The sequence below is a fragment of the Ictalurus furcatus genome, chromosome 22 (assembly GCF_023375685.1).
Source record: "Ictalurus furcatus strain D&B chromosome 22, Billie_1.0, whole genome shotgun sequence".
Lineage (NCBI taxonomy): Eukaryota > Metazoa > Chordata > Actinopteri > Siluriformes > Ictaluridae > Ictalurus > Ictalurus furcatus.
In genome coordinates this window covers 8,564,388-8,591,616 of record NC_071276.1, presented here as the reverse complement: position 1 = coordinate 8,591,616, position 27,229 = coordinate 8,564,388, and the positions used below count along the sequence as shown (strand labels likewise).

General features: G+C 38.9%; 3 protein-coding genes across 6 annotated transcripts; 1 reads left to right on the top strand and 2 right to left on the bottom strand.

Moving 5' to 3' along the window:
- Positions 1–502: 502 nt before the first annotated feature.
- On the top strand, positions 503–6,658 carry zgc:101858 (uncharacterized protein LOC449555 homolog). Of its 2 annotated transcripts, none has more exons than XM_053654223.1 (8): positions 503–801; positions 945–1,115; positions 3,610–3,788; positions 3,903–3,996; positions 4,129–4,198; positions 4,298–4,334; positions 4,427–4,490; positions 6,188–6,658. In XM_053654223.1, exons 1-8 carry the CDS (start codon positions 778–780, stop codon positions 6,344–6,346), a joined length of 798 nt encoding a protein of 265 aa, XP_053510198.1. In that variant the 5' UTR covers positions 503–777; the 3' UTR covers positions 6,347–6,658. The 2 variants fall into 2 exon arrangements, with proteins under 2 accessions (XP_053510198.1, XP_053510199.1); XM_053654224.1 differs by having other exon boundaries at positions 899–1,115.
- Positions 6,659–7,088: 430 nt separating this feature from the next.
- Positions 7,089–13,159, bottom strand: zbtb26 (zinc finger and BTB domain containing 26). 2 transcript variants are annotated; one of them, XM_053654222.1, is made up of 2 exons: positions 11,325–13,159; positions 7,089–9,414 (listed from the first exon to the last, which is right to left on the bottom strand). In XM_053654222.1, the coding sequence occupies exon 2, from the start codon at positions 9,397–9,399 to the stop codon at positions 8,170–8,172; it is 1,230 nt and encodes a 409-aa protein (XP_053510197.1). In that variant the 5' UTR covers positions 9,400–9,414; positions 11,325–13,159; the 3' UTR covers positions 7,089–8,169. The 2 variants fall into 2 exon arrangements, with proteins under 2 accessions (XP_053510197.1, XP_053510196.1); XM_053654221.1 differs by having other exon boundaries at positions 11,345–13,158.
- An 8,840-nt stretch (positions 13,160–21,999) lies between these two features.
- krt1-c5 (keratin, type 1, gene c5) lies at positions 22,000–26,916 on the bottom strand. Of its 2 annotated transcripts, none has more exons than XM_053610722.1 (9): positions 26,863–26,916; positions 26,166–26,597; positions 25,950–26,032; positions 25,689–25,845; positions 23,850–24,014; positions 23,616–23,741; positions 22,915–23,132; positions 22,793–22,818; positions 22,000–22,673 (listed from the first exon to the last, which is right to left on the bottom strand). In XM_053610722.1, the coding sequence occupies exons 2-9, from the start codon at positions 26,544–26,546 to the stop codon at positions 22,558–22,560; spliced, it is 1,272 nt and encodes a 423-aa protein (XP_053466697.1). In that variant the 5' UTR covers positions 26,547–26,597; positions 26,863–26,916; the 3' UTR covers positions 22,000–22,557. The 2 variants fall into 2 exon arrangements, with proteins under 2 accessions (XP_053466697.1, XP_053466698.1); XM_053610723.1 differs by having other exon boundaries at positions 22,000–22,670.
- Positions 26,917–27,229: the final 313 nt, after the last annotated feature.

Genomic DNA, 27,229 nt, shown 5'->3' with positions numbered 1-27,229 from the left:
TGTCTTGGCCCAGATCTGCAGAACATCTGTGGTGATTTTGAAGAAATTACAAGCTTCTCAGAATATTGATTGATTGGTGCTTGATTTTGTGTCAATTTCTGAGATTGAATCCTGGAGGGACTGAACAAATCAGCAAATTCACCTATAACCTATGTTACATTACCTCCATGCCTTTTTTCACTCGTACGTAATGACACACACTTGCTGGTAGGATCATCCCCTGGTATGAGGTGTAGTATTGTGTCTTTACTGTTCCCAAAACACATGTATTCAAGGTTATTTAACATATTTCAGATATTAATCACTGTCTCAGCTGCCCAATGTCAACATAACCAGCGGACAGCTCAGCCATTGCTAAATAGCAAACAAAACACAATGGATAACATCCTACATAAAATAATTATTTAGATAAGAAGCACGTTTTTGTCTTGGAGTTTCTTTGCTAAGTTTTTAAATTAGCATGACTTTTAACTCATTTCGTTGAAGACAACAGATTTGGGGACTTTTATTTTGGGCATTGCCTAGGCCACTTCGACCCGGAACACATACAATGTGGAACTTGTTTTTAATTTTGTTTCAGTGGATATTTGTATACATGTTTGTATATGGGCGAAATTGTAATAGTTTGCATTTTAATGTAATATTTTGTGCATTTTTTTTTTTTTTTGGCTGGTCTATTTCGGTGTTTTTGTGTATGACCACGCCCACTCTATACGTTGCGTTCCTGAGTGAAAGGTGTTTGTGCGCGTGAGAAGCTCGTGAACTTGACCATCAGCGATGGCGACGCCGGGAGCGATTCATGTAAGTTTATTTTCTTTACAGTCCTTCACGTGCACGGTTTTATTACAGTTAGATTCAGTTCAGATGCATGACTTCTACATGTGACCTCCGGTACCAGTGCTGCTGAGTGTAAAGTGCCCGGTGATGGTGGTGTACTTGCTCAGGTTTGCTCGCTGGAGGATAAAGTGGCGTTAATCACTGGAGCGAGTTCAGGTATCGGAGCTGGAACTGCTCTACTCTTCGCCAGACTCGGAGCTCAACTCGCTCTTAATGGCCGTGACATGGACAAGCTCAGCAAAGTCGCCAAAGAGTGTGAAGAGTGCGGGGGCAAAAAGGTAAAAAACATTATTCAGTCGCCATGAAATCTATACTTATAGAAACACTACACTGCTATCATCATCATCATCACCACAATATGGCTTCCCCTGCTGAAAAATCCAGCTTCCAGAACACACCAGGCTGGTTGAACTGGTAGACCGTCTCTGCCAGCTACTATTTATTTCCTAGCTCCTTTTTTCACTTCTCTGATTTTAGAATAGCCTATAGTGTTCATTCATTCCTTCATCTTCAGTAACTGTTTTATCCTGGTCCGGGTGGTAGAACGTGGATCTGGAGTCTATCCCAGGTAAGTACATATACTCACTGAGCACTTTATTAGCTGGAATATACTATATACTTAGAGCCCCACCTTGCTCTCAAAACAGCCTCGATTCTTCGTTCCACAAGATGTTGGAAACGTTCCTTTGAGATTCTGCTTCATGTTGATATGATTGTATCATGCAATTCCTGCAGATTTTTCAGCTGCACATTCATGCTGCGAGTCTCTCGTTCGACCACATGCCGAAGGTGTTCTAGTGGATTCAGATCTGGTGACTGGGAAGGCCACTGAAGAACACTGAACTCATTGTCATGAGATGACTTTTGCTTTGTGACATGGTGCATGATCATGCTGGAAGTAGCTTGGGTATTAGGGACGCATGTTGTGGCCACAAAGGGATGCACATGGTTAGCAGCAATACTCGTATATGTTGTGGCATTCAAAGCTATTATTTATTGGTTCAAAGGTGAACCTAGATTATGTGGTGGCCGCAGGAGAAAATAAATATATGGGGCCCTTCTGACAGATTTATGTTATGTCTTCATGTTACCCAGAGATATTGTTGTGAAGCTTTACTTCCATGGAGGAATCACAGTAGACATGTCACCAGTTTTGGTGAGCCTGTGCACCCTGCAGCCTCAGCTTTCTGTTCTTGGCTGATGGAAGTAAAACCTGAAGTGGTCTTCGGCTGTTGTAGCCCATCTACCTCAAGGATTGTGTGTTGTGTTGTGCATTCTGAGATGCTTTTCTGCTCACCACAATAGTACAGAGTAGTTACCTGAGTTGCTGTAGCCTTTCTGTCAGCCTATTCTCCGTGGACCTCTCTCATTAACAAGGTGTTTCCAGCTGTGGAACTGACGCTCACTGGTTGTTTTTTCTTTATTGCACCATTCTGAGTAAATTCTAGAGTTGTGCGTGAAAATCCCAGGAGATCAGCAGTTACAGATCACAAATCACATTTGTGATCACATTTTTTTCCCCATTCTGATGGTTGATGTGAACATGCAGACACGTATCTGCATGATTTTATTCATTGCACTGCTGCCACACGATTGGCTGAGTTAGGTCATTGCATGAATGTGTAGGTGTACAGGTGTTCCTAATTAAGTGCTTTGTGAGTGTAGCTAGTACACATCACATGTGTGTAACTTAAACTTCCAGCACCCCCAATGTAAAACACCTTCCTACGTCCCTGTGCCTGGGAACACCGGGTGTGAACACCTGGATGAGACAGCAAGCTGGATTTTTACTGCAGCGCTGAGAAGCTGTCCTAATTTCGATGTAGTGAAAAAACAGTGTGTCCAAAACTGCATTCTGCTCCCTATTCCCTACAAAATGTCCTATGGGTGCCGAGCATCCCCTGTGCTACATCATTTGGACATTGCTGTATTGCAGATATTACTTACAAAATGTCAACACGGAAACAGTGCACTTGTATACTATAGTATATAATATGCTGTAGTACAATAATATTAGCGTCGTTAATAGAGTCACAATTTCAACGTATCAATAAACATTGCGGCAAATAAAATCCTGGGTAGAGCTTGACTTTCCACTTGTCCTCGCACATCACCTTGGCTATCACCGGAACGGGACCACCAAGAGAGAAACTCAGACAAGACCAATTTTAACTGCTGGGCCATTTTGTCAATGGGAAGAGGGCGACTTATCAGTTGGATTGCAATCAGTAATAGTATACCTACCAAGTGCATCTAATATTGTATGTTCGCCAGATGAAATGACCAGTAATGCTGGTGGAAGGTAGCTGTATGTAATAAATTGGCAGCTCATTTTATTTTGGGGTCTGAGTGTCATGACAACGTGACTGCTATTTTAAGTCTATGAACAGAAAGTATGAAATTCAATTCAGTTTTATTTGTATAGCACTTTTAACATTGGACATTGTCCCAAAGCAGCTTTACATAAATATATAAATTCAGAATAGAATTTTTTTAATTTATGAAATTGTCCCTAATGAGCAAGCCAGAGACAACGGTGGTGAGGAAAAACTCCCAGAGAAAGTAGAAATGAAAGTAGAGTGATTTTTTTTTTCAGGAGTAAGCTGAGAATAAATTCTCCCAAGTTTATGTGATTCTAAGTAGCTGGTTATTTGAAGATCTTTGCTGGTTAATCTTGGGGGGCGGGCAAGTATGGTGAAACAAATGTAATGAGTAAAAACTCATCCATTAAGTATATAATATGCAGGCTATGTTTGTGTGGTATTCTGTCAGCCACTCTTGGTGCCAGGAGACTTGACTGACGAGGACACCGTGAAGAAAACCGTTGAAGAGACCGTTGCTCATTTTGGGCGCCTGGACATTCTCGTTAACAGTGCAGGAATCCTCGCTATGGGCACTATAGAGACCACCGACTTGGCACAATATGATAAAGTGATGAATGTTAACGTCAGGTAAGAGTTTTAGTTTAGGTTTCATTCTGCTGCCTTTGACATTGACGTTTGGCTAAGAATTTTGAGGAAACTTTTGTCTTGCCTGAAACCTTTTAAAGCCTTTGTGTGTTTCAGATCAGTTTATTACCTTACACACTTGTGTGTGCCGCACTTGATTCAAACCAAGGGCTCTATTGTAAACGTGTCCAGTGTAAATGGCCAACGATCAGTGAGTTTGTGTTTTCCTGCAGAAATTGAATGGTCTTTTATTGAATTGTAAATGTGTTGCAATGGATGTTTTGGTTTCTATAATTTCTTCCATAGTTAGAAATTTTACACAGTGATTCGTATCATCCTGCAGTTTCCTGGAGTGCTTGCATACTGCATGTCCAAGTCTGCTATTGACCAGTTTACACGCTGTGTCGCTCTTGGTAAACAAATCTTTTCTATTCATCCTGCTAGAATGTATCTGAAGTGTTAAGATTATGACATAGCACGTGTAATTGTGATGTGTTCAAATTATATTTCAGAGCTGGCACCAAAGCAAGTACGAGTCAACTCTGTTGGGTAAGTTCATTTATCCTGTTACTTGAGTTGTAGTGAGGCTACATGACTGTTATCTTGTTCACTGTTGTAATGCTGATATTTTTCTTTTACAGGCCCGGTGTGATAATAACAGAGGTCCACAAGCGTGCAGGTCTAGATGAAGAACAGTATAAACAGGTAAGGCCTGATGTGGATCATTACAGTGTCTCGTCATAATATTTTACCTTTCTATATCTTATTTAACATTTGAGACCTGGTGACCCTGATAATTACATTGCTGTGAAAAAGTAACTGATTTGTTCTGGTTTTTGTGTATATATCTCGTTCTAAATTGTTTCAGAAATTAAAACTAAATCTAAGATAAAACAACCTGAGTGAACACAAAATACAGTTTTTTTAAATGATAGTTAGTCATTGAAGTAAAAAAGTTATACAATACCAACTGGGCCTGTGTGAAAATATTTGCCCCCGTAGTTACTAATTCCCCAAATCTATGAAACTGCATTCATAATGGGGTTCAGCTGGACTAGACTCAACCAGGCCTGATTACTGCAAACCATGTTCAATCAAATCAACACTTAAATAGAACTTCTTCAACAGCATGAAGTTGGTTAAAAGGTCTTGGTCCAGTAACACAGTATGCCAAAATTGAAAAAAATTCCAGAAATGATTAAGAAGCTATTGCAAAGGCTCCAAGACTCCAAAGAATCACAGTGAAAGCCATTATCTCCAAATGGGAAAAACTCAGCACAGTAGTGAACCTTTCCAGAAGTGGCCGGCTTTCCAAATTTCCTCCAAGAGCACAGCAACGACTCATCCAGCAAGTCACAAAAGAGCCAAAGACAACATCAAAGGACCTACAGGCCTCGCTTGCATCAATAAAGGTCACTGTTCATAACTCCACTATCAGAAAGACACTGTGCAAAAATGGCATCCATGGAAGAGTGGTGAAGTGAAAACCACTGCTAACCCAGAAGAACATTAAGGCTCGTCTTAATTTTGCCAAAACACACCTTGATGATCCTCAAACCTTTTGAGAAAGTGGATTGACAAATCAAAAGTGGAACTGTTTGGAAGACAGCTGTCCTGTTATATTTGGCATAAACTAAACACAGAATTCCAAAAAACTAAAAAAAAAATACCTGTGATCAAGCATGGTGGTGGAAGTGTGATGGTGTGGGGATGCATTGCTGTTTCAGAGCCTGGGCAACTTGCAGTAATTGAGGAAAACATGAATTCTGCTCTCTACCAGAAAATCCTAAAGGAGAATGTCTGTCTTCAGTCCATAAATTGAAACTTAAATGCAACTGGATTATGTAGCAAGACAATGATCCAAAGCATAGGATCATTAGAGTAAGCTCACCTCTGAATGACTCAAAAAAGCAGAATGAAAGTTTTGGAGTGGCCTAGTCAAAGTCCTGACTTGAACCAATTGAGATGCTGTGGCAGGAGCTTAAATGGGCAGGTCATGCTTGAAAAATGTCCAATGTGGCTGAACTAAAGCAGTTCTGCAAAGAAGACTGGGCCAAAATTCCACCACAGTGCTGTGAAGGACTGATCTCCAGTTATCGAAAGTGTTTGGTTGCAGTTATTGGTGGCACAGCCAGATTTTAAGTTTAAGGAGGCAATTAGTTTTTCACATGGTTTATAGGTATTGGATAACTTTTTTTTTTGGTGGGGGGGCTTCAGTAAAAAAAAATAAAATAAATGAATAAAGTGTATAGTGTGTTTACTCAGATTGCCTTTGTATTTCATTTGAAGATCTAAAACTATTTAGTATGAGCTGTACACAAAAACAGTAGAAATCAAATACTTTTTCACAGCGCTGTAACTATTATTGTATGTGTGTTGTCCTTCCCTTCCTTTTGCTGTAGTTTCTTGAGAAGTGTAAAGTCACGCATGCCCTTGGCCGACCCGGTGAGGTGGGGGAAGTGGCTCAGGCGATTGCCTTCCTGGCCTCAGATGCTGCTACCTTTATTACAGGTGTGACTCTCCCGGTAGACGGAGGCCGTCATGCCATGTGTCCACGATAGTCACATCGCTCCAAAAAATCAGATTTTTAATTTAAAAAAATAATTTCTTGTAGTAAAGAGTCTTGGGTAAATCATTCATAAATTTTTGACTCTTCTTGTTTTTCTCTGTTCTCCCATACACAAATGAATTAGACTGTATTTCATTATGATTAGGTGATAAAGGATACACTTTTCCTGTAGGTCTGCAAAGGACAGCATCTTTCACAATTCTAAAATCACTTCTTTCAAATAATCAAAATTAAAGTGAATAAACTGATTTATAATTGACACTTTATTTAATGAATCACAAGTTTGCCAGTAACCTCACAGGTAGAATTAGAAAAATCATTCTATTTCAGTATGAATTTACACTGTTGGAAAAGACAGTTGAGGAAATAACACAAATCATGACTGAGGTTTCATGCGGATTTTGCAGAGGTCCCACTAAAAACACTTTAAGGATAGCTGGTATCTATCCAGGGCAGAATAGCTGATGCTTTTAATTAAAGTGACTAACAGCTGAGAAAGTATACAACTAAGCAGTTGAGGGTTAAGGGCCCAACTTAGTGTAACCATGACAAGCCAACCATTCATTTAAAATGATTAAAAACAGCAGCTGTTGAATACAGTACAATGACCAACTACATAACCATACAAGTAATGGAGTTCATATTAGGGCTGGACGATATGACCTAAAATCAAAATCTCGATTAATTGATCCTTTTATCTCGATTACTATTAATGAACGATTATTTGGGGGGGGGGGGGGGGGCTGGGTTGCCCTCATAGTTTACTGACAAGGTTTGTACTGTGAATATGCTCAACTATTAAAGTTGGGATATTTTTTTCTAATGAAAGCGTGCATTTCTTATCTTTTTGACTTCAAAATAATTGAAGGAAACAAATTATTCAGCTACTATTCTATACTATTAAACTATGTAAACTATGTAAACTATGGTCCTACTTGAGCAGAGATCAGATGTGGCTGCAAACTGCAGACTTCAGTGCAGCAGCTACCTTTTTATGACGTTTTGTACATGTTGGCCAGTGCAGTTTGGGGAAAAATATAGTTGCAATGGCATAGTCTATGTTCTGTCGAGAGTTTTAACGAGGTATTTAAACCCACTGCGCTCCACTGTAGCTATGGGAGCCATATCTTTCACGATGCAGTAACAAATGGCATCAGTTATTTCTTTCCATCTTCTTGAATCTTTTTCATATTGTGTAGCAGTTTTTAAATGCTTGTGTTATCGACACATGCTTTGTGGAGGCACTTGTTGCTGAGTGCTTGTCAGTCTCTCTTTTTTTTGAGCCATGCACTGTTCATATTCGGTAATGTGATTGTGCTGCAAGTGTTGAAACAGATTGGCGGTATTATCACCAATAAACCGTATTACCAGAACGGTTTTTTGCAATGTTTACATTTGACATCATTTTGTTTGGTGTCTCTTTTACTGAAGCAAAAATGCGTCCAAACAGACACAGCGTTTTTCTTTGATACAAGCTGCTCCTGTTGCTCAGTTGACTCTGTGTTTGAGTCCACCTCCGAGTTGCTTCCATGCCACTGACTGGATGGTGCGTAGTCACGTGACTACATATGCGGTGGTATGTTCTTAAGGAGAAAGTAGTAACAGGATTTTAAAAATGAAATAATCACCAAGGGGAAATTACGTCGGTTAGAGGTTCTGAATTTCGGTTTCGATTAATCGTCCAGCCCTAGTTCATATGATGGGTACATATTTAACAATTTGTGTGCATAAAAGGCCATATATACAGGATGATTTTCAGTTTTATAAACCATAAAGGACTTTACACAAGTTTTTAGTAGCCATAGTACTGTAGATTTAAAACCCTTCAAGCATACTACCTTCATTGGCATTGTCAAAACTGTTCTTGCCATGGATCTGCTTCAAATGTTTGCGCAGGACAGGTTTGTGAGCGAACACCATTTCACAGTAGTTGCAGCGGTGCGGTTTGTCGCCGCTGTGCAGGTTCAAGTGGTCAAGCAGTGAGCACTTTTGCGTGAATGTCTTGCCACAAATTTTGCACTGGAATGGCTTGATTCCGGCATGGACGCGCATGTGCCGGTGCAGGTTCCCTTTCTGGGTAAATGTCTTGCCACAGAGGAGGCACATAAACAGCTTGTGCATCTTCAGGTGGTTGGCATAGTTCTCTAACTGGCGGAAGACGCGGGCGCATTTTGGGCACTGGTGGTACCATTGCATGCCTTTGTCAGTATTCCGAGAACAGCTCCACACATTCTCCTTCCCCAAGCCGCTGGGTCCAGGAGAGGAGAGCGCATAGTCGAGAATGGCATTAGGGGCCATCTCAGCAGGCCGCGTCTCTACGGTCGAGTTAATGAGCGAGTGCTGGGGCTCTGGGGAGCACAGTGCAGGGGACCGAGCAGGACCACTCTGTAAATTTTGAGACATCTGCATTCGATCGTCCACTGATTCCACTTTAATGATATTGATGGGGCTCTCCTCTCCTTGGCATTTCCTCTGAAACACAGGAGGCGATCTTGGTTCAATGATTACATCGTCGTCATTGTCGTCTTCGATCACATTGTCCACCTCTTCTTCTTCATCATCATCATCATCATCATCATCAAACACTGTTTGAATATGTGGTGGCTCTTGCTGCTGCGTGTTAATGTTAGAAGGCTGATGGGAATCCTCAATTTTCTGAGGCTTAATAAACTTATTCAGGGCCTTTGTGCATTGCTCCACAATGTGGCCCATCTGTAAAAAACTGGCTACGGTCAGATAGTGGACCAGTTCCAGCTCCGGGAACTCAAGAGTCCCTGTATAGCAAGAGAGAAGTAGTCTGCGTCCAACTTCTGCATCCTGCAGTGTCGATATCTCAACTTCGTGCGAGTCCTGAAGGAAAAATTGGTCTCTGAGGAAAGGAGAGCCAGCAGCAAACACAACTTTGTGACCAGGAATCTCGATGTCATTGATGTGCACAATGACATCGCAGAAACGTCTGTCTTTTCGAAGCACGTCCATCTTCTGGAGCATGGAGTCACCAAATGTGGCGAAACTGAATTGCAAAATAACACCATCCTGTGCCATGGCTGCTGGCGCTACCTAAAATACAGCATGTCTGTTAGCAAGATGATCAGTTTATTTACAATTAAGTTATTTGGTAAAGGACTCTATTGTATTTCTCCTCTAACATAAGCTACACAAGCATTACTACTTGTTTGAGGAAATGAAATAATCCAACCAAATTAACACAGGTTATCCAGAGTGACTGCTCAATGTTAAACTTCCCGGCTGAAAAAAACAATAGAAACCATCACACTTTCCACTACAACTACCATTACAAACCATCAGCTAACCATTAAAACCATTAACATTATTGGTCATTAATGGTATCTAGACTGGCAACAACTAATCGATAATAATCGATTATGAAAATCAGTCAACGAATAGAAAGTATGCCAAGGAGGGTGGTCAGTGGTGTAATTGCAGGGGGTCTGTAGGAAACTTTTTAAAATGTTTAAATAATATTCTATATATTTTTGTTAAATGTATCAAAATATATTCAAATGAGATGTTTTGAAATTCGTGTGCATTCACAAATATGTTAGCTGAGCTGACGATCGTTCACTGATGGATTTACTTTAAATTTATTTACAAATGAAAGGACAATTTGCAAAAACCTATGAGTGGTAGACAAGTTCAAGTATCGCATTGATGGATTAAATAAACAAAAGAGAATTCAGAGAGTCAAATTAAATATCACACCAACAATAAAATGTAATTGAACCTGGTATTTGTACCAATGGTATTTGAACCAATCCCTGGGGAATGACAGGTTCTACCAATCAACCAGGGATCGCTAGGACTGTAGAATTCAGTGCTTTTTATAGATGCAAAAAAAGCATGGAGTTAAACTACAGAACTAAATTAATAATATATATTCTGGTGTGTGTGTGTCTGTTTCTTTGGTTCTTTTCAGTCTTATATAATTGGACAAACAGTTGTGTAAAGTTTTAGTCTTAAGTTTATATTTGTAACGCTCAGTTTGTGGATTTTATTTAAAATATATGAAAAAATGGTACTGAAAGTTTGCCCCCATCTGATTAATCGATTAAATAATAATAAATTAATAACAGACAACTAATTGATTATTAAAATAATCGTTAGTTGCAGCTCTAATGGTATCCACTAGACATAACATGCAACCTATATACTGTAAGGCAACAAGTCAACAGTAGAAACCCACAGGGACCACTACAGAGTCCATTAATACCAATACAACTCCCATTAAAACTATTTCCCCCATCACTAATTTCACATAAAACATAAATATAACTACTGTCTCATTTTTAAGTTACTGTCTGCTCCAAAATACTTAATTTGACAGAAAATTAGTTATGACTATGACTACATGCTATATACGATTTATTTCAGACTTCTCTGCCTATTACAAGTGTTTGTAGGAAGAATTATGCGAAAGGGCAAAACCGTCCATTTAGTTATGCCATGTATAAACTTTTAAAAGAGAAAAGATCAGTGTTACAATCTGTGTTAAGGTAATTCTGGTGAGGCAGTTTTTACAATACATGGCGTTCACATCACATTTCCACTGTTTCTTAACAACTAGACTGATAAACAGCAGATATTAAAAAAACAAATACGAGTCAGTTATATCCTGAAACATTGCAGATGATAAGAAACCCAGCGACAATAGCAGCCTGATGTATACAGGTGTTTACGTCTATATATCACTGATGTATTACTGGAGCGGACCACAGCACTTTATCAGCTACAAAACATGAAAACAAACCCGCAATTCTGTAGCTACATTAGCTAAATGTTAGCCAGTTAGCTAGCTTGGTGGCTGTCTTTTTTCACAATTATCTCGCCTGAACAGATAAATACATCCCGGAAGTGCACAGCTAAGCTGCAATACAAGGCTGAAATCAGCTACAAAGACACAATGATATGAGGAGACACACCATCTGAGAAATAAAGGAAAGCGAGCTAACCGTTATGGGCGGATTAATACCTGAGACAACAGCTATGTCCAAAACCGCATACTAACATACTAAAGAGTGCGGTTGAAGCAACACGCCACCTATGGGTCGCGTACTATTTTGAGATACTATTTAGTATCGTAGTACGCAGTTCAGGAAGTACCCAATGGCGCAGTCATGTGATGAAGGAAGTGGGTGGGGCTAGGAGGCGGAAGTGTTTCGTTTTTTCAGTCTTATTTATTTTAAGGTGTAAAAAAAATCTTTAACTCACTTCTACTCTTAAAAAATATAATAATACTATTATATTAAACTAATGTAATAAAATATTATAATGCTATTAAATAAAAAGATTAATGTTACATTTGTCTATCATATTGTTTACTGTTATTCAGTTGACACATATTTTGCACAAGGGGGCAGTATAAGATAATTCAATAATTTGAGCCGGGTGGTGTCACTTGCCACAGGCTACAGACAACTATAAAAATTAATAAATTACTGTTGCCATTACAAATTCCTTTTACTTTACATGAATAGGGCGATTTAAGTAAGAATTCATGCATTTCACAGTTATTTATAATTATACAGTTATTTAATTACAACAGTTATTCATCTTCAGCAAGTGTCAGGAACCTATCCTGGGTATACACTGGATGAGTCACCATTTAATTGCAGGAAACCATGCACAGACATTTACACCTGTGGGCAATTTAAAGTCATCAATCCATCATGATTTGGGGAGGAAACCAGATAACCCAGAGGAAATCCACATGGACACTGCAAAAACATGCACAGAAACAGAACAGACTCCGGTAACCCAAGCTCAGGCTCAAACCAGAGACCTTGGAGCTGTGATGTTTCACCACCATGCCACACCATTAGAGCAATTAATTTCTAGCAAATTCAAGCATGATTGAAGGGCAAATTTATGTTTATACACAAAAACTTTCGCAAAAATTGTGTAAGCATTTAGCATTGATGTCATTAATGTTTTTTACGAGGAGAGAATAGGTGAATGACAGTTGGTCTGTTTCTTAATAGTGGGCTACCATTAATGGTATTTTAAAATAACCAGCACATCCTGCTTGATTCATACATTTAACTGCAGGTGATATGGGGTGCAATGTGTGATTTTGCAACCTCTACTGTTGTGTCACCATCATTTGAGCTTGCACTGTGTGATAATTACAATTAGCCAATTAAATGGTAAGGTTTTAAAATCTAAAGATTTAGAATAAATAAATTGATAGGGTATATATTTTATTCTAAAGATACTGTGGCGTCAGTGATGAAAAGGATTGAACAAGGTGGCTCGTAAAAACAATACAGCTGGTCTTTTATAGGCAAACTTACAGTGCAAACACAGCCTTGGTGAATAGCCACAAAACCAGGTCAGTGAAGAATGGTTAGCACAAACAAATATAAACACCACAACCTGTAAACAAATATCTTCATTAAAAAATATATGCTAATATAAACAAAATCTTTAAATGTCATATTAATGAGGCAGCCATGGGACATTAGTGTTTGTTTGTTTTTTGTTTTGTTTTTTTAACTACGATGCAGCTACACTACAATACAAACATCACCCAACATGTGTCATTTCTTCATGCCATCTTTGACAAATTTCAAGTTAAAACTTGTGACATTTAGGTGAACAGATGGAAGATTTACCTACCAGAAAGCACTTTTTTATAGGCATTCTGCATGCTGACATTTCACAAATTAAATATTTTATTTGTCTTGTCCCAATATATGTAACTGTTTATTGCATGGTTTGGGGTAAAACCAAAATAGCTAGTTTTTATGGTTGACTTCTCCCATTTTCTATTTCTTTTAAAATGTTCTTTCTTTTCAGAAGAGTTTGGAGTTTGTGTCATCATATTTTTCTTAAAAGTCATTGGAATATACATTTTAAAAATGCACAAAATTAAACACTGGGCTAACTTCAGTGCTGAACTCTGGCCAACATTCATGTTTGCTCACATGAAAAGCTTTGAAATTGCAATGACTTGAAACAGGTTTTAATCTAACAAACACTGAGACTATTCAAAAACACCACACACTCTAATGTAAACCTATTCCTCTGAGATTAATCCTTCCGCTTTTCTTTCTTGTTTCCATGTTAAAGCACAAAGTACAAAATCCCATAATTACACTGATATGAAAATTTGCATGAGTGTTTCAGCTCTAATTTATCTCTTAAAAACTAAGAACAGAGAAGCTGCAGGCAAAACACAGCTCTGGTTCAGTAATGTGCCCACAGAGTGTGGAAATGACAGCATCCAAAAAGATGAGTTTACTCAGGGGAAGTACATATTTATACTCTCATTCTAAATATATAACAAAGTAAAACAGCAAAATATTTAAAGGGGAGCTTTGAGTTTTTAGAGCTAAAATCGTAAGCCAAAGATGCTCACTACTGTATGAGTTTATAAAATCAATTAAACTCACCAGAAGGCAAAACTGATGCCATATTCCTGCACAGTATGTGATACTTTATATGGACTGGAGTAAAGGTGGCTCAGCGTATGACATTTGCAACACATACTTTACTCTGGGGTGCACGGTGGCTTAAAGGTTAGCAGGGGCGTTAGCCAGACTGTTAATCATTCGGGGCTGAGCCCAGATTCTTCTCCATGCATTTTTTTCCAGCTCAGCTACTAGCCTAAGTTTTGTTTTATGGAACCTGATGTAACTTAGCTGTCAATGCTTGACTGTCTGATTGGTCTCACCTCCGTTCACTGAGGATATAAAATTACAACACTGCCGTCTTCTTACTATGTCTTGTTACATAGTGACAAACCGCTCTATGTGGCGAATTATTCGGGGCTAAAGAAAAATCTTCGGGGCTACAGCAGCCAATGCCCAGGCCAGGTTACGCCCCTGATGGTTAGCACTGTTGCCTGGGGTTGGGGGTTCGAATCCCGCCTTCACCTTTGTGTGCGGAGTTTGCATGTTCTCCTGTGCTTCGTGGGTGTCCTCCAGGTACTCTAGTTTCCTCCCCCATCCCAAAGACATGTCTTGTAGGCTGACTGGTGTTTCAATTTGTCCGTAGTGTGTGAGTGTTTGTACGATTGTGCAATGGGTTCGCACCCCATCCAGGGTGTTCCCCGCCTTGTGTCCCGAGTCCCCTGGGATAGACAGCAGGGGGACGTATTACAGAAACATTCTATCCTAAGTTTTAACTTAAGATCTGATAAGTTAAATTAGGATTTTTCACAAATTCGTATTACAGAAACAAATCTTAACTTGATTTAGGTTTCTTATCTTATCTTACAAAATCTTATCTTATGTCTGGTTAAGAAATAGCAGTTCTCTCCAGGTTCAGACATCTTGGCACCAACCTTACACTACAGTACCAAGATAAAAGTCTTGTGCGGATTTTGACTGGATTACAATAGCATGTACTGCAATAGCAATGTGTAGCAATGTGTAGCAATATCACCACAATAGGCATTTCATATCATGTGATCCCATAGGGCGAACATTTGAACACACTAGTCCATTCTTGATACTGTTCTGTCGATATTTCACGTTGAAGGATGTGGTTTCAGATGCAACACTGAGTTGCAACCCATGCATGCAGTCTGTTAAACCTCACTGAATCTCTGATATTTAAAAAAAAAAAAAAAAAAAACAAAGCCTAAAAATGTGTCTTCTCTCTATGGAGTCCTCTATAAGTAAGATATGTCAGGCCCATAAGTATTTGGATAGTGGCACAATTTTAATAATTTTGCTCCTGTACATCACCACAATGGATTTGAAATGAAGCAATCAAGATGTGATTGAAGTGTAGACTTTTAGCTTTAATTCAGGACAAAAATTAATTAAATTAACAAAAATATTGCATTAAACATTTAGGAATTACAACCATTTTGATTCCTGCCTCTGTCCTGTGTGTATGGAGCTTACATGTTCTACACATCTGGGTACTCCGGTTTCCACCCCCAGTCCAAAGACATGCACTGTAGGTTGACTGGAATCTCTAAATTGTCTGTAGTGTGTGAGTGTGTGTGTAATTGTGCACTGCGATGGGTTGGCACACTTTCCAGGCTGTCCCCAGCCTCATGTCCCAAGTCCCCTGGGATTGGCTCCAGACTCCCTGTGACCCTGTATAGGATAAGCGGTACAGAAAATGGACGGATGGCTGGATGGCCTTTACTAGTTTTACCTCCTAGCACTGCCAAATCTGTTACAGTGCCCTCCATTAATATTGGCACCTTTGGTAAATATGAGCAAAGAAAGCTGTGAAAAATTGTCTTTATTGTTTAACCTTTTGATCTTTTGTTTAAAAAAAAAGTACTCTGCTCTCATGGATATCAAACAATTGCAAACACAACACAGGCTTATAAAAATAATACCTTTGTTGAATGTATGTGTGCCACAATTATTGGCACCCTTTTAGTCAATATTTTGTATTACCTCCCTTTGCCAAGATAACAGCTCTAAGTCTTCTTCTATAATGCCTGATGAGGTTGGAGAATACATGGCAAGGGATCTGAGACCAATCCTCCATACAGAATCTCTCCAGATCCTTCACATTTTGAGGTCCACGCTGGTGGACTCTTCTCTTCAATTCACCCTACAAGATTTCTATGCATTTCAAGTCAGGAGACTGGGATGGATATGGCAGGACCTTGATGGTCAGTAAACCATTTTTGTGTTGATTTTGATGTATTGGATCACTGTCCTGCTGGAAGATCCAATCACGGCCCATTTTAAGCTTTCTGGCAGAGGCAGTCAGGTTTTCATTTAATATCTGTTGATATTTGATCGAGTCCATGATGCCATGTATCCTAACAAAATGTCCAGGTCCTCTGGCAGAAAAACACCCCCAAAACATTAAAGAGCCTCCACCATATTTAACTGTGGGCATGAGGTACTTTTCCATATGGCTACCGATCTATGTGCCAAATCCACCTCTGGTGTTTATCAACAAAAAGCTCTATTTTGGTTTCATCTGACCATAGAACCCGATCCCATTTGAAGGTCCAGTAGTGTCTGGCAAACTGAAGACACTCAAATTTGTTTTTGGATGAGAGTAGAGGCTTTTTTTAACCCCTCCAATTAACTTGTGGTGATGTAGGTGACTTCGGATTGTCGTTTTGGAGACTTTTTGACCCCAAGATGCAACTAACTTCTGCAATTCTCCAGCTGTGATAGTCTGAGATTTTTTGGCCACTCGAACCATCCTCTTCACAGTGCATTGAGACGATATAGACACACGTCCTGATGGTGGAAATGGGCATTTTCAATGCGTGTGCTATTTTCTTATAGACACTTCCCATTTTGTGAAGCTCAACAATCTTTTGCCGCACATCACAGCTATATTCCTTGGTCTTACCCATTGTTATAAATGACTAAGGGAGTTTGGCCTATGTGTTACCTCATATTTATACCCCTGTGAAATAGGAAGACATGGTTGAACAATTTCCTTTTGCTAGTCACCCAGGTGTACTAAAAAAATGTAAATATGAATGGGAATATACTTCAAATATATTTTTCTCATATGAATTTATAGGGGTGCACATATAATACATAATTACATAATTGTGGCACACATATATTTAACACCTTTTTTTTTTTTTTTTTTTTTTTTTTTAAATATAAACCTGTGTCCATGAGAGCAGAGTATTTTTGTTAATTTTTTTTGACAAGTTAAACAATAAAGAAAGTTTTTCACAGCCGTATTTGCTCATATTTACCAAGGGTGCCAATATTAGTGGAGGGCACTGTAGGTGCTTAGGTATTTGACAATAATTTCTGTCATTATTAAAGTTCATATTAATATAGAAACTGAATGCAGGTATCATGCTTGGTACTGATTTACAGTATATCATAATTGTTATAGCTAAATTGGAAAAATAACAAACATGTATAAATCATAAATCATGTATACAGTCCTCCCTCATACTTTCAACCCTGTAACAGTTTTAATGAAAATAATCTAAAACACATTCACTAAAACATATTCACTCTATTTTTAACATCACACCAGTTTAAAGCTGTAGTACGGAGCTTTTTTTGGTTAAAAATGAACAAAAATCTATTATTGAGCAAGTACATAAAAATCAGTGTTCAAAACAGTCTCCTTACCTTACCCCAATTCACAACGGTAAACTTATAATAATGATTTATAATTTGAACTGTCGGTCGGATTTCGCCATTCATCATTCGTGACGTTATGTGTCTTTGTGTGGTTACGTTACGTCCATAAACAAAAAGAAGAAGCACCGGTTTCTATATTGCATGTGTGGGGGCTGAGGATGGTGGAGTGTTTGTAGCTTGCTTTTACAGCAGTTGCTTATGTGGCAGCAGATTCTTCTCAAGAATCTCCTGGTAAAGGGCCCCATTCATTGTTCCTTCAATTATATAAAGTCTGCCAGTACCATGTGATGAAAAACAGCCCCACACCATGATCTTCCCCCTCCAAACTTCACTGTTGGTATAGTGTTTTAAGGGTGATGTGCAGTGCCATTTCTTCTCCAAACATGGTGTGTAGTATGACAGCCAAAAAGTTCAATTTTGCTCTCGTCTGACCAGACTACACTCTCCCAGTATTTCATAGGCTTGTCCAAATGAGTTGTAGAAAGTGCATTGTACAGAGTAATGAGGTATATATGTCCGGTGACCATCAGGTGACTATACAGATGGCATCATGTAGTAATTAGTCAGTAGTGTGCAAAGAGGCAAGGTTGAGAATGAGGTGTAAGGGAAAGTACCATGGTAATGCAAATGACAAGAGACAAATAGTATTTAAGAGTGCAAACAGCATTAATATTGTACAGTACAGGGTTTTATTGTTTTGTTTTTGTTTTTAACATGGGTCAGAGTGGGGGTGTACAGTTCAGTGTCTGAGTTCAGGATGAGGTCATAATGGTCGTGTAAACTTCAGTGCCTGAGTTCAGAAGGCTGACAGCTGATGGGAAGAAACTGTTATTGAGTCTGCAAGTGTGACAGCGAAGGCTCATGTAGCATTTCCCAGATGGAGTAAAGATTAGAGGAGTAAACAGACCATAGTTGGAGTGAGAGGTATCCTTGATCTTAGACAGTGCGGGATGTTGCCTCACCACGCTGCCAGGTGCTGAGCCTTTTCCCTGTAGGCCGTCTCATCGTCACCACTGATCAGGCATACCACCGTGGTGTCATCTACAAACTTGATTCTGTAAACTGCCATGTACAAGTATGCAGTCGTGGGTGAAGAGGCAGTAGAGGTTTGGGCTCAACACACAGCCCTGTGGTACGCCAGTGTTCAGGATGTGGGTGGAGGAGCTGTGATTGTCAAGACTAACACACTGTGGTCTGTTAGTAAGGAAGTCCAAGGTCCAATTGCAGAAAGAAGTGCTGATGTCAAGATAGGATGACAGTATTGAAGACAGAACTGAAATCAATGAATAGCATCCTGATATAGGTGTTGCTATTGTCCAGGTGAGTCAGGGCGCAGTGGAAAGCTGAGGTGACGGCATCCTCAGTTGACCTGTAGGCAAACTGATATGGGTCTAGTGTTGGAGGCAGGCATGTTTTCAGGTGAAAGAGAACCAGCCTCTCTTGAGTTGTCTTCTAATTGGATATTTTATTACTCTTACTCAAATAATTATTAACATTATTACTTTGACTGTTACTTAAGTAATTAATTTTATAAGTAGTTTTACTTGTACTTGAGTAAACTTTTTGGCAACTCTACGGACCTTTGATGTGGTGAAACACAGTATTCCACAGCAAAATTTAGTTCACTCTCAAGTTCAGACCCAGGCAAAAAAAAAAAAGCCTACATTATTCATAAAGTATTATTCTTTTATTTGTGTTTATTTGTTTAATTTTATTTATTATTCTTCTGTTCATATCGAACAGAGTAACAAGTGAAGCTGGAAGATTCATCAATTGATCAATAATTAACTTAGTAATTTAATAACTTAATAAATAGACTGATATCACTTTAGTCATTATACTGTGGGATTGATTACAGCAGAGGTGGGACATTCCACCACTGGAAAACCATTTAGGCATCAATGGTCTTCAAAAATGGGCTTGTCACTTCAGAGTTTTCTATTATGTGACCAAAGAAAGGAGACATTAAACCTTTATTTTGACAAACTGGATTTTCCCAGCTCAAACAGCAAAGGTACTTTATTTGTGCAGTGTTTAATATGTTGTGTGCTCTACTTGGTACTACCCTCTTACCAGTATTAAGAGAATTCAGTGAATTTCATTTAAAATCTAGTTTAAATTAAATTGAGAGAGAAAAAGACCCATTTACACACACACACACACACACACACACACACACACACACACACCCATATATATATATATATATATATGGGGTGAGCATGAGCATTGGTGTGCATTGCATAATTTTGACTGATGGTAGGTATAATTACTTTCTAACTTCTTACGGATTTCAGCTGGTTCCTCGCATTACCGAACTGCTTTTTCTTAGCGTGTTCATTACTTTTTTCCACATAACTTTATTTATGGACTTTAATGTTTTAATTCTTTATATTGCAGATTTATTGAGTTAATACTGTTCACTGGTGAGTTGAGGATTAAGGACGTTGCTCAAGAGACCAACAGTAGCAGCTTGGCAGTGTTGGGATTTGAACTCACGACTTTCCGATTAGAAGTCTAGCGTCTAAACCACTGAGGCACCACTTCCATCAAATTACATATATTCATTAATGTTTAACAGTAATGGAGGAACGCCACGGAATGTAACGAAGTAAAAGTACATTTCTGTGATTAAAAATGAACATGAGTAAGAGTATAAGTAAATTATAAGTAATTTTTTTTTTCAAAAAGTTGCTCAAGTAAATGTAACGAAGTACATGTAGCACGTTACTACCCACCTCTGCACCACATGTAACACTATGAAAATCTAACGTAACATCCAGTGCAGCTAACCATGAACATTTCTCCATCAGTTTCCTTTAGACTGAGATTGACGGACAGAAATTTCTTCAGGGCACTGAGTGCATTCATCATGTTCATCATTACGAACCCGGCTGTGACACTTATATAACTCAGCTGTGGCAACAGATATGTGTTATTTCAGCAACTGAATTTAATTGTCATCTTAAAATATGAGGCTCTCTCAGAAGCAGGCTGTTGATTCCTTCTAATTAAGTTACCTCCCTTTTTCTGTTTTGACATCTTCACTCAAAACTATTCATTCTTATTCAAGTGTATGCAATGCATAAACTGATGCAACAATGTTTGTGAACAATGTTTCTAGTTGAAGACCGTAAAAAGACCAGGTGATTTTTTTTTTCCTAGTCTTCAACTGTCCAGTTTGGGTGAGCCTGTTCTCATGATAGCCTTGGAGTCCTGTTCTTGGTTTATGGGAGTGGAACCTGATGTGGTCTCCTGCTGTTGTAGCCCATCCACCTCAAGGTTTGATGTTTTGTGCATGCTGAGATGCTTTTTTGATCAACATGTTTGTAAAGAGTGATTATTTGAGTTAACTATAGACTTTCTGGCTGCTCGAACCAATCTGGCCATTTTCCTCTCTTATCAACAAGTCATTTTCACCCACAGATCTGTCACTCACTCAGTGTTTTTTGTTTTTCACACAATTTTTGGCAAACTCTATAGGCTGTTGTGTGTGAAAATCTCACGAGATCAGCAGTTTGTGAAATTCTCAAACCAGCCTGTCACATGATTGGCTGATTGGATAACTGCATAAATGTGCAGCTGTAGAGGTGGTCTGAATAAAGTGGTTGGTGAGTATATACTTCTTAGTGTTATTTATATTTTTGGGTCTTTATCTATTTTATGATGAATAGGTGAATATCTCATCATATAATCATATTTTGCCAAAGTTCTATGCACTATGTATGTAGAGAATTCTAAATCCCTGACAAACCACTGTATCTCAGCATAAAATAGTTTGCAAAGATAATACACAAGCTAAATATATTTTTTTCTATATATTGTAACACTTATTGGAGCATTTATATGTTGATACACTGTGCTAAAGTTTTTGTTTTATTTTTTAAAGAGAGAGGGAGAGAGAAAGAAACTACCCTTTCTGGCTGTGAGCACCTGTGTAGCGCTGTGTATCACCGCTGTGTGATGCATGATCTTAATCATAATAATACAGTCACCCAGAAACACATAGGAATGTTCATGGCATTAACATCTTTGTCTTATTTTACTTCCTCTTCAGGGCGGGCTGGGAATAAGAATCAGAGCTGGTAGTAGAAGTCTAAATCAGACAAAAATACTATTGTATAGTAAGGTAAAAAGCTTTTGCAGTACAACTTTGGCACTAAGAGGGTAGGGAGAGTATTTTACACACAAACCATTACAAAGAAATGACATTTGAAACCACTCTATTTTTGTTGTGAGGCTGGTTCCTCCCCTGAGGTACCATAGAGCTACTGTGGTTTGTTATCTCTTTTTAATGGACTTCTGTTGTTTCTGACCGGACTGGTTTCTGTTCCTGTTTTTCAATCTAACACGTCACAGTAGTGCAATTTAAAACCACATGGCACAGATCACCTAATTGTTTTATCCTGAAAACGTAATCCTATGCTTTTCTGATACTGTATGTTTGCTTGACTATATTTTGGAGTGAAAAACAAACAAACAAACATATATATATATATTACAGTACACTACATTATAGTACACTATACCGCAAAAAGCATGTGAACACCTGTCACCCATATGTGCTTGTTGAACATCTCATTCCAAAATTGGCCTCTCCTTTGCTGCTATAACAGCATCCACTCTTCTGGTAAGGCTTAGATTTTGCAATGTTGCTTGGGGATTTGTGCCCAATCAGCCATAAGAGCATTAATGTGGTCAAGTAAATGGGTGTGTAAATCATAACTGATACTTTTAATACATCTTTTGCCATGGGTTATATGTTTACAGAAAAGACAAAATAAATAAATAAATAAATAAATAATCACTTTGTAAGAAAGTTCATATTTAAATAGACATTAGACACACCACAACAATTCCACATATAGTTTGTTTATTTATTTATTTATTTGCTATTTAGATATCAGCCTGGACCACAGTTAACTACAGTGTCTCCAATATCCACTGTCATACTTCATACTTCAATCCAATCCAATACCAATCCAATCATCTTCATAAACATTGGCTAGGAGAGACTAATATGCCAAGTATTTTGATTTTTCAATACAGTATTTATTTCCATTCAGATGTGTTTGGGGAAAGCCTCACTATCACAGTGGAGCAGTAAAGATGGTGAATGCTGCAGAAGCAGGATTCACTTGTTGCGCTCCTCGAACTGCTCAACCTCGCTTGATTCTTCCACCACTTTACCATTCACCATAGTCTGGGTGACTACCTTTACAATCTTGCGTGTCTTTACCTCAGGTTCTTCTTCAAAAGAACAGAAAATGTGTTGTTATTTATGTAGTCCGGAATAAGAGCATGAATAAAGCTAACTTGATTTAAATTCTTTGCAGTGTTCTAAGAAATACCAATGCTGGATGACTTACTTTTAGGTGTTGGAGTCTCTTTAACCCTAAAATACACATACACACAAAAACAAATGTGATTCCTGACATAACATCCATTTGTCCTCAGATTAATCCATTCATTTCTGTTTTTCTGTACTTACACATCCTCTCCCTCCAGCAGTCTCCTGTAGGTGGTGATCTCCAGCTCCAAGTTCTGCTTGACCCGCAGTAGCTGTTCGTAGTCGGTTTTGATGCGCTGCATGTCCAGGCGTAGTTGTGAGAGTTCCTCCTCTAGTTGCGTCAGTGTTCCTTGCATGTGCTCCATCTCAAGGGTGTATTTATGACTTGTCTCTCCAAGGTTCCCCTCCAGAACACTAACCTGGAAAGGACCGTAAGATATGACACATTTAAATGGTAGTGTGATACTAAATGAATATGATGATGAGAGTTAAATCAAAGCTTAAGCTACTTTCATAAAATGAAGTTGCCTTGTACCTTTAACTACAGGAAATGGACAAAAATACAGTAACAAACATGACCAATCCCTCAGTCTTTTCTATCAGACAAGCTGTCAGTACCTGTGGCATCTCATTCTTTGTTTAGTAATACATCATGCAGGGGTAAACACAGTTAAATACAGTCTGTGTACATATCAAGGCAAACAGCAGATGCAGTAGTCGCTAACTTCCTGAGTAGCTAAATAAAGTGTTTACATGGTCTTGACATATTGTGTGATAACTCTGGGGAAAAAAAAGACCTCAAATAACAGTTGGATATTTTGTGAGTCAAACCCAGAGCTGCAACATTTTTTGGACCCAGCTTTGTGCATCACCAGTTCTCTTTCTAAAATAAAGCTAATTACCTGTTTGTGCAGGCTGTCCAGCTCCACCTCAAGCCCCTGCAGGAAGCGGCGTCTCTCATTGAGCTCATTCTGAGCACCTCGTAGAGCTTCATTACTCTCCTTCACCTCCGACTGCAACGTCTCCAGCTGAAACACAAACAAAACTGTGATCATTCAACACAAAAGGGGGAGAGGTTTATGTCTGTAACCTTTAGGTTTAGCTGACCAAAATAATGTTTAATCATTCCTACTAACCTTTTTTAGGCACCACATTTCAGCATCCTCCTTGTTTTTGCGTGCAATACCCTCATACTGGCACCTCAGTTCAGCCATGACAGTTCCTAAGTGTGGCCCTGGTGCTGCGTCCACCTCTACATTCACCTGCTCGTTGGCCAAACGGGCCTTCAGTGTGCTCATGTCCTACAAAAAGTGCAGGAAGTCAAGAGGATATTTAGTACTTTTACAGTGGTGTACATTACTAGTCAACATCAATTTTATTATCACTCTATTCATATACACCATCCATCCATTTCACGGGGGGAGCCTGGAGCCTATCCCAGGGAACTCAGGGCACAAGGCGGGGGAAACCCTGGGTGTGCCAACCCATCGCACAGTCACACACACACACACACACACACACACACGCACTCACACACCCATTCACAGACTAAGGACAATTTGGAAATGCCAGTCAACCTTCAATGCATGTTTTTGGACTGGGGAAGGAAACCGGAGTACCTGGAGGAAACGTCCGAAGCACAGGGAGAACATGCAAACCATGTGCATAGGGCGGATTCGGGAGTCGAACCCACATGAGGCAAATGTGCTATCCACTAAGCCACTGTCCTCTCCTCATGTACATCAATACAGTGAAATAAGATTATGTGCTTCTATGACCAAGGTGCAAAATACAAGACAAAACAGGGACTGTACACAGGCAAATGGTACAACAATATCAGACAAGATCAATGTGCAAAACTAAAGATTAGGAACAATAATACTCAGTCAATATTATATGAACTATAGTGTTTTTTTACTTCTAGGACCTGCAACACACATACCTGCAAGCTACTTACTACTTAACATCTTTGAGAATGTAAACTGAGAAAAGGTAGATAATGTAGATAGATAGATAAGCTATAACACAACTCTTGGATATATTTTCATAAAAGCTTAGGGATTTCAGTTTGTTTCTGAGACAAAGGTAAATCGTGAAGTCAATGTCCATGTACTGTATACATTTATTTCTGTATCAAAATGTCTTCTTAATCAGTTGCTTTTACTCAGTTGTTTCCCCAGACAAACAGTTTTCGAGTAGAACTTTTACTTAGAATCAACCTGTTTGGAAACTTTAATAAAAGCTTTGTAAGAACCGTTCCCTAATGAAGTTGGTTGGGAAAATGCCAAGATTGTGTAAAACTTCATCAGGAATACTGGTTAAGAATGTAAAATATTGAATAGTTTTGATTGGTTTAATGTTTTCCTTGATAACTCTATAATTCCATAATGTAATAGCAAACATCCTGGTGTGCTATAGAGAGTTATGCAGATAAGATAAATAGACTAAAAATTAACTAATTCATTTTAGTCAGTTTTAGAAAAAAAAAATACAATACACATCAAATAATGATATAAAATAAAAGTAAATATGTGTTGTGTAGAATGCTGCCATTTGATATTACATGTTTGTAATCAGGATGAAGTGTACAGTTGGGAGGGCACCACACCTACCTGTCTAAACAAACACACCCTTTAGGTCCAGAGTTTCATCTCACTGTGAATGTGTGTGTATGTGTGTGTAGGTGGGTGTGTATTTGTCACTCTAGCAGCAATGATTACATTGGGTGTTCCCATTTACAATAGACATCAATAGCTCTGGTGCTGTCACATGCACAGGCATTAAACAAACCACTCACAATGGTTTAACACTAACCATTCTAGGAATTAATACAAAAATAAACAATCCATTTGTGTTTATTTTACACTGCAGGCATGTAAACGTTGTGGACTTTTTATGACTACTGCACATTTTCATTTTCTAATATTACTGTAAGCATCCATTCCATCCAATCATTTAATAATATGAAAAATTACCTCTTCATGATTCTTCTTCAGGAAATATAGCTCCTCTTTTAGACTCTCCAGGTCTCCTTGGAGGGTTGTGATGATCTGGCCATGCTCTTGTTTCGCCCGGCGCAAAGCAACACAGTCCCTCTCTACTGACTGACACAGAGCAGCCTCTGACTCCCATCTAGGTGAATTGAAATACAGAAGTACACATATTGCACACATGCACACAAACATAAATTATGGACTTTTCCTAAGTGTCTCCATTCTCATGTATGCAGCACTCACTTAATCCGGAAGTCATCTGCAGCCAGCTTGGCGTTGTCAATTTCCAGCATAATGCAAGCATTCGCCAGTGTCTTTTTCCTTACCTAAACAGCAAAGAAGCAAAGTTTGTGCATACTGATGCACAATCATAATCTAAACACTAATAAATCTCCACCAGGACTGTGTGTATTTTAAAAGAAACACCATGAATTTGAGTAAAAGAAAACCTGGCCGAACCTCCTGCCCAATAGCATGAGCCTGAGCCATCATGCCTTCTATGTCATGACCTTTAGGCATCCTCTCCAGCATGAGCTGCTTGATCTTCAACTCCAGATCAGCATTGGACTTCTCCAGTGACCGCACCTTACTGAGATAGCTGGCCAGTCGATCATTGAGACCCTTCATTGTCTCTTTCTCACTGGTCCCATTCAGAGAGAGGTTGCTCAGGTTGTTGAGCCCATTGCCCACAGACATGGAACGATAGAGTGAGCGTGTGCTTGTTGAAGAGAGCACAGGGGCTTTAGAATGGCCCCGAATGCCTCCGTCTCGCAAAGAAGAGCTTGAGAAAGAAGGCTGGCGGGCTGCAGAGTATGTATGCACTGAGATGCTGGAGGTCATGATGGCAGTGATGGACAGAAGAGGATGACTGTATCACAGTATGTCAGGTAACTGGAAAAAAGTGAATATGGCACAGTAATGAGCTACAAACATGACACATATTTAACCTATATTGCAATAGAAATCCTTAAAATACACCATGTAAGTTACTCCATAGCTTACATGCTGCACCCGTTATTAGTGTAGCCTTCATAAAAATAAAACCTTTTGCATATACATAAACATTAACATAAATGAACTATACATTGCAAGTATATAACTACAAGAGAGGGTTCAAAGGGGGAAATAGAAAAATTGAACGAGATATTGTACTTACACAGAAGCTTTCCTAATAGTGGACACAATTCGTGTTTGATTCAGACCCACTTGGATCAGGCGTCATTTATATGACTCTAGTTGCTCAGGTGAGGCAGGACATTTGTCTTAGAGCTCTTCGTGGATTCTGATTGGTTAGAACGCTCTGTGCCTAGCCAATCAGGTTAGTCCACAGCTTGCATGCTAGGTGCAGTTTTTGGAAAAAGCCTAAATGCAGTTACTGGAACACTAGAGCAAACTCCAAAACATCTCATTATTTATAGAAAACAATTGCTTATCCCTTCTCAATTCCCCAATTGAGTCAAATGCAATGACAGAATTTCCAAGAACAAATAAGAAGTTTAATAACAAGAACTGCAAGCTTGTTT

Bases quoted from the DNA above. Each gene is read 5' to 3' on its own strand.
- zbtb26 (XM_053654222.1), bottom strand. From the start codon at position 9,399: ATGGCACAGGATGGTGTTATTTTGCAATTCAGTTTCGCCACATTTGGT.
- zgc:101858 (XM_053654223.1), top strand. From the start codon at position 778: ATGGCGACGCCGGGAGCGATTCAT. The intron at 3,997-4,128 runs GTGAGTTTGTGT...ATCATCCTGCAG, and splicing joins GTGTAAATGGCCAACGATCA to TTTCCTGGAGTGCTTGCATA. The intron at 4,335-4,426 runs GTAAGTTCATTT...TTTCTTTTACAG, and splicing joins GTACGAGTCAACTCTGTTGG to GCCCGGTGTGATAATAACAG.
- krt1-c5 (XM_053610722.1), bottom strand. From the start codon at position 26,546: ATGACCTCCAGCATCTCAGTGCATACATACTCTGCAGCCCGCCAGCCT. The intron at 25,846-25,949 runs GTGAGTGCTGCA...CAATTCACCTAG, and splicing joins GCAGATGACTTCCGGATTAA to ATGGGAGTCAGAGGCTGCTC. The intron at 24,015-25,688 runs GTAATTTTTCAT...CACTTTTTGTAG, and splicing joins TGAAGAAGAATCATGAAGAG to GACATGAGCACACTGAAGGC.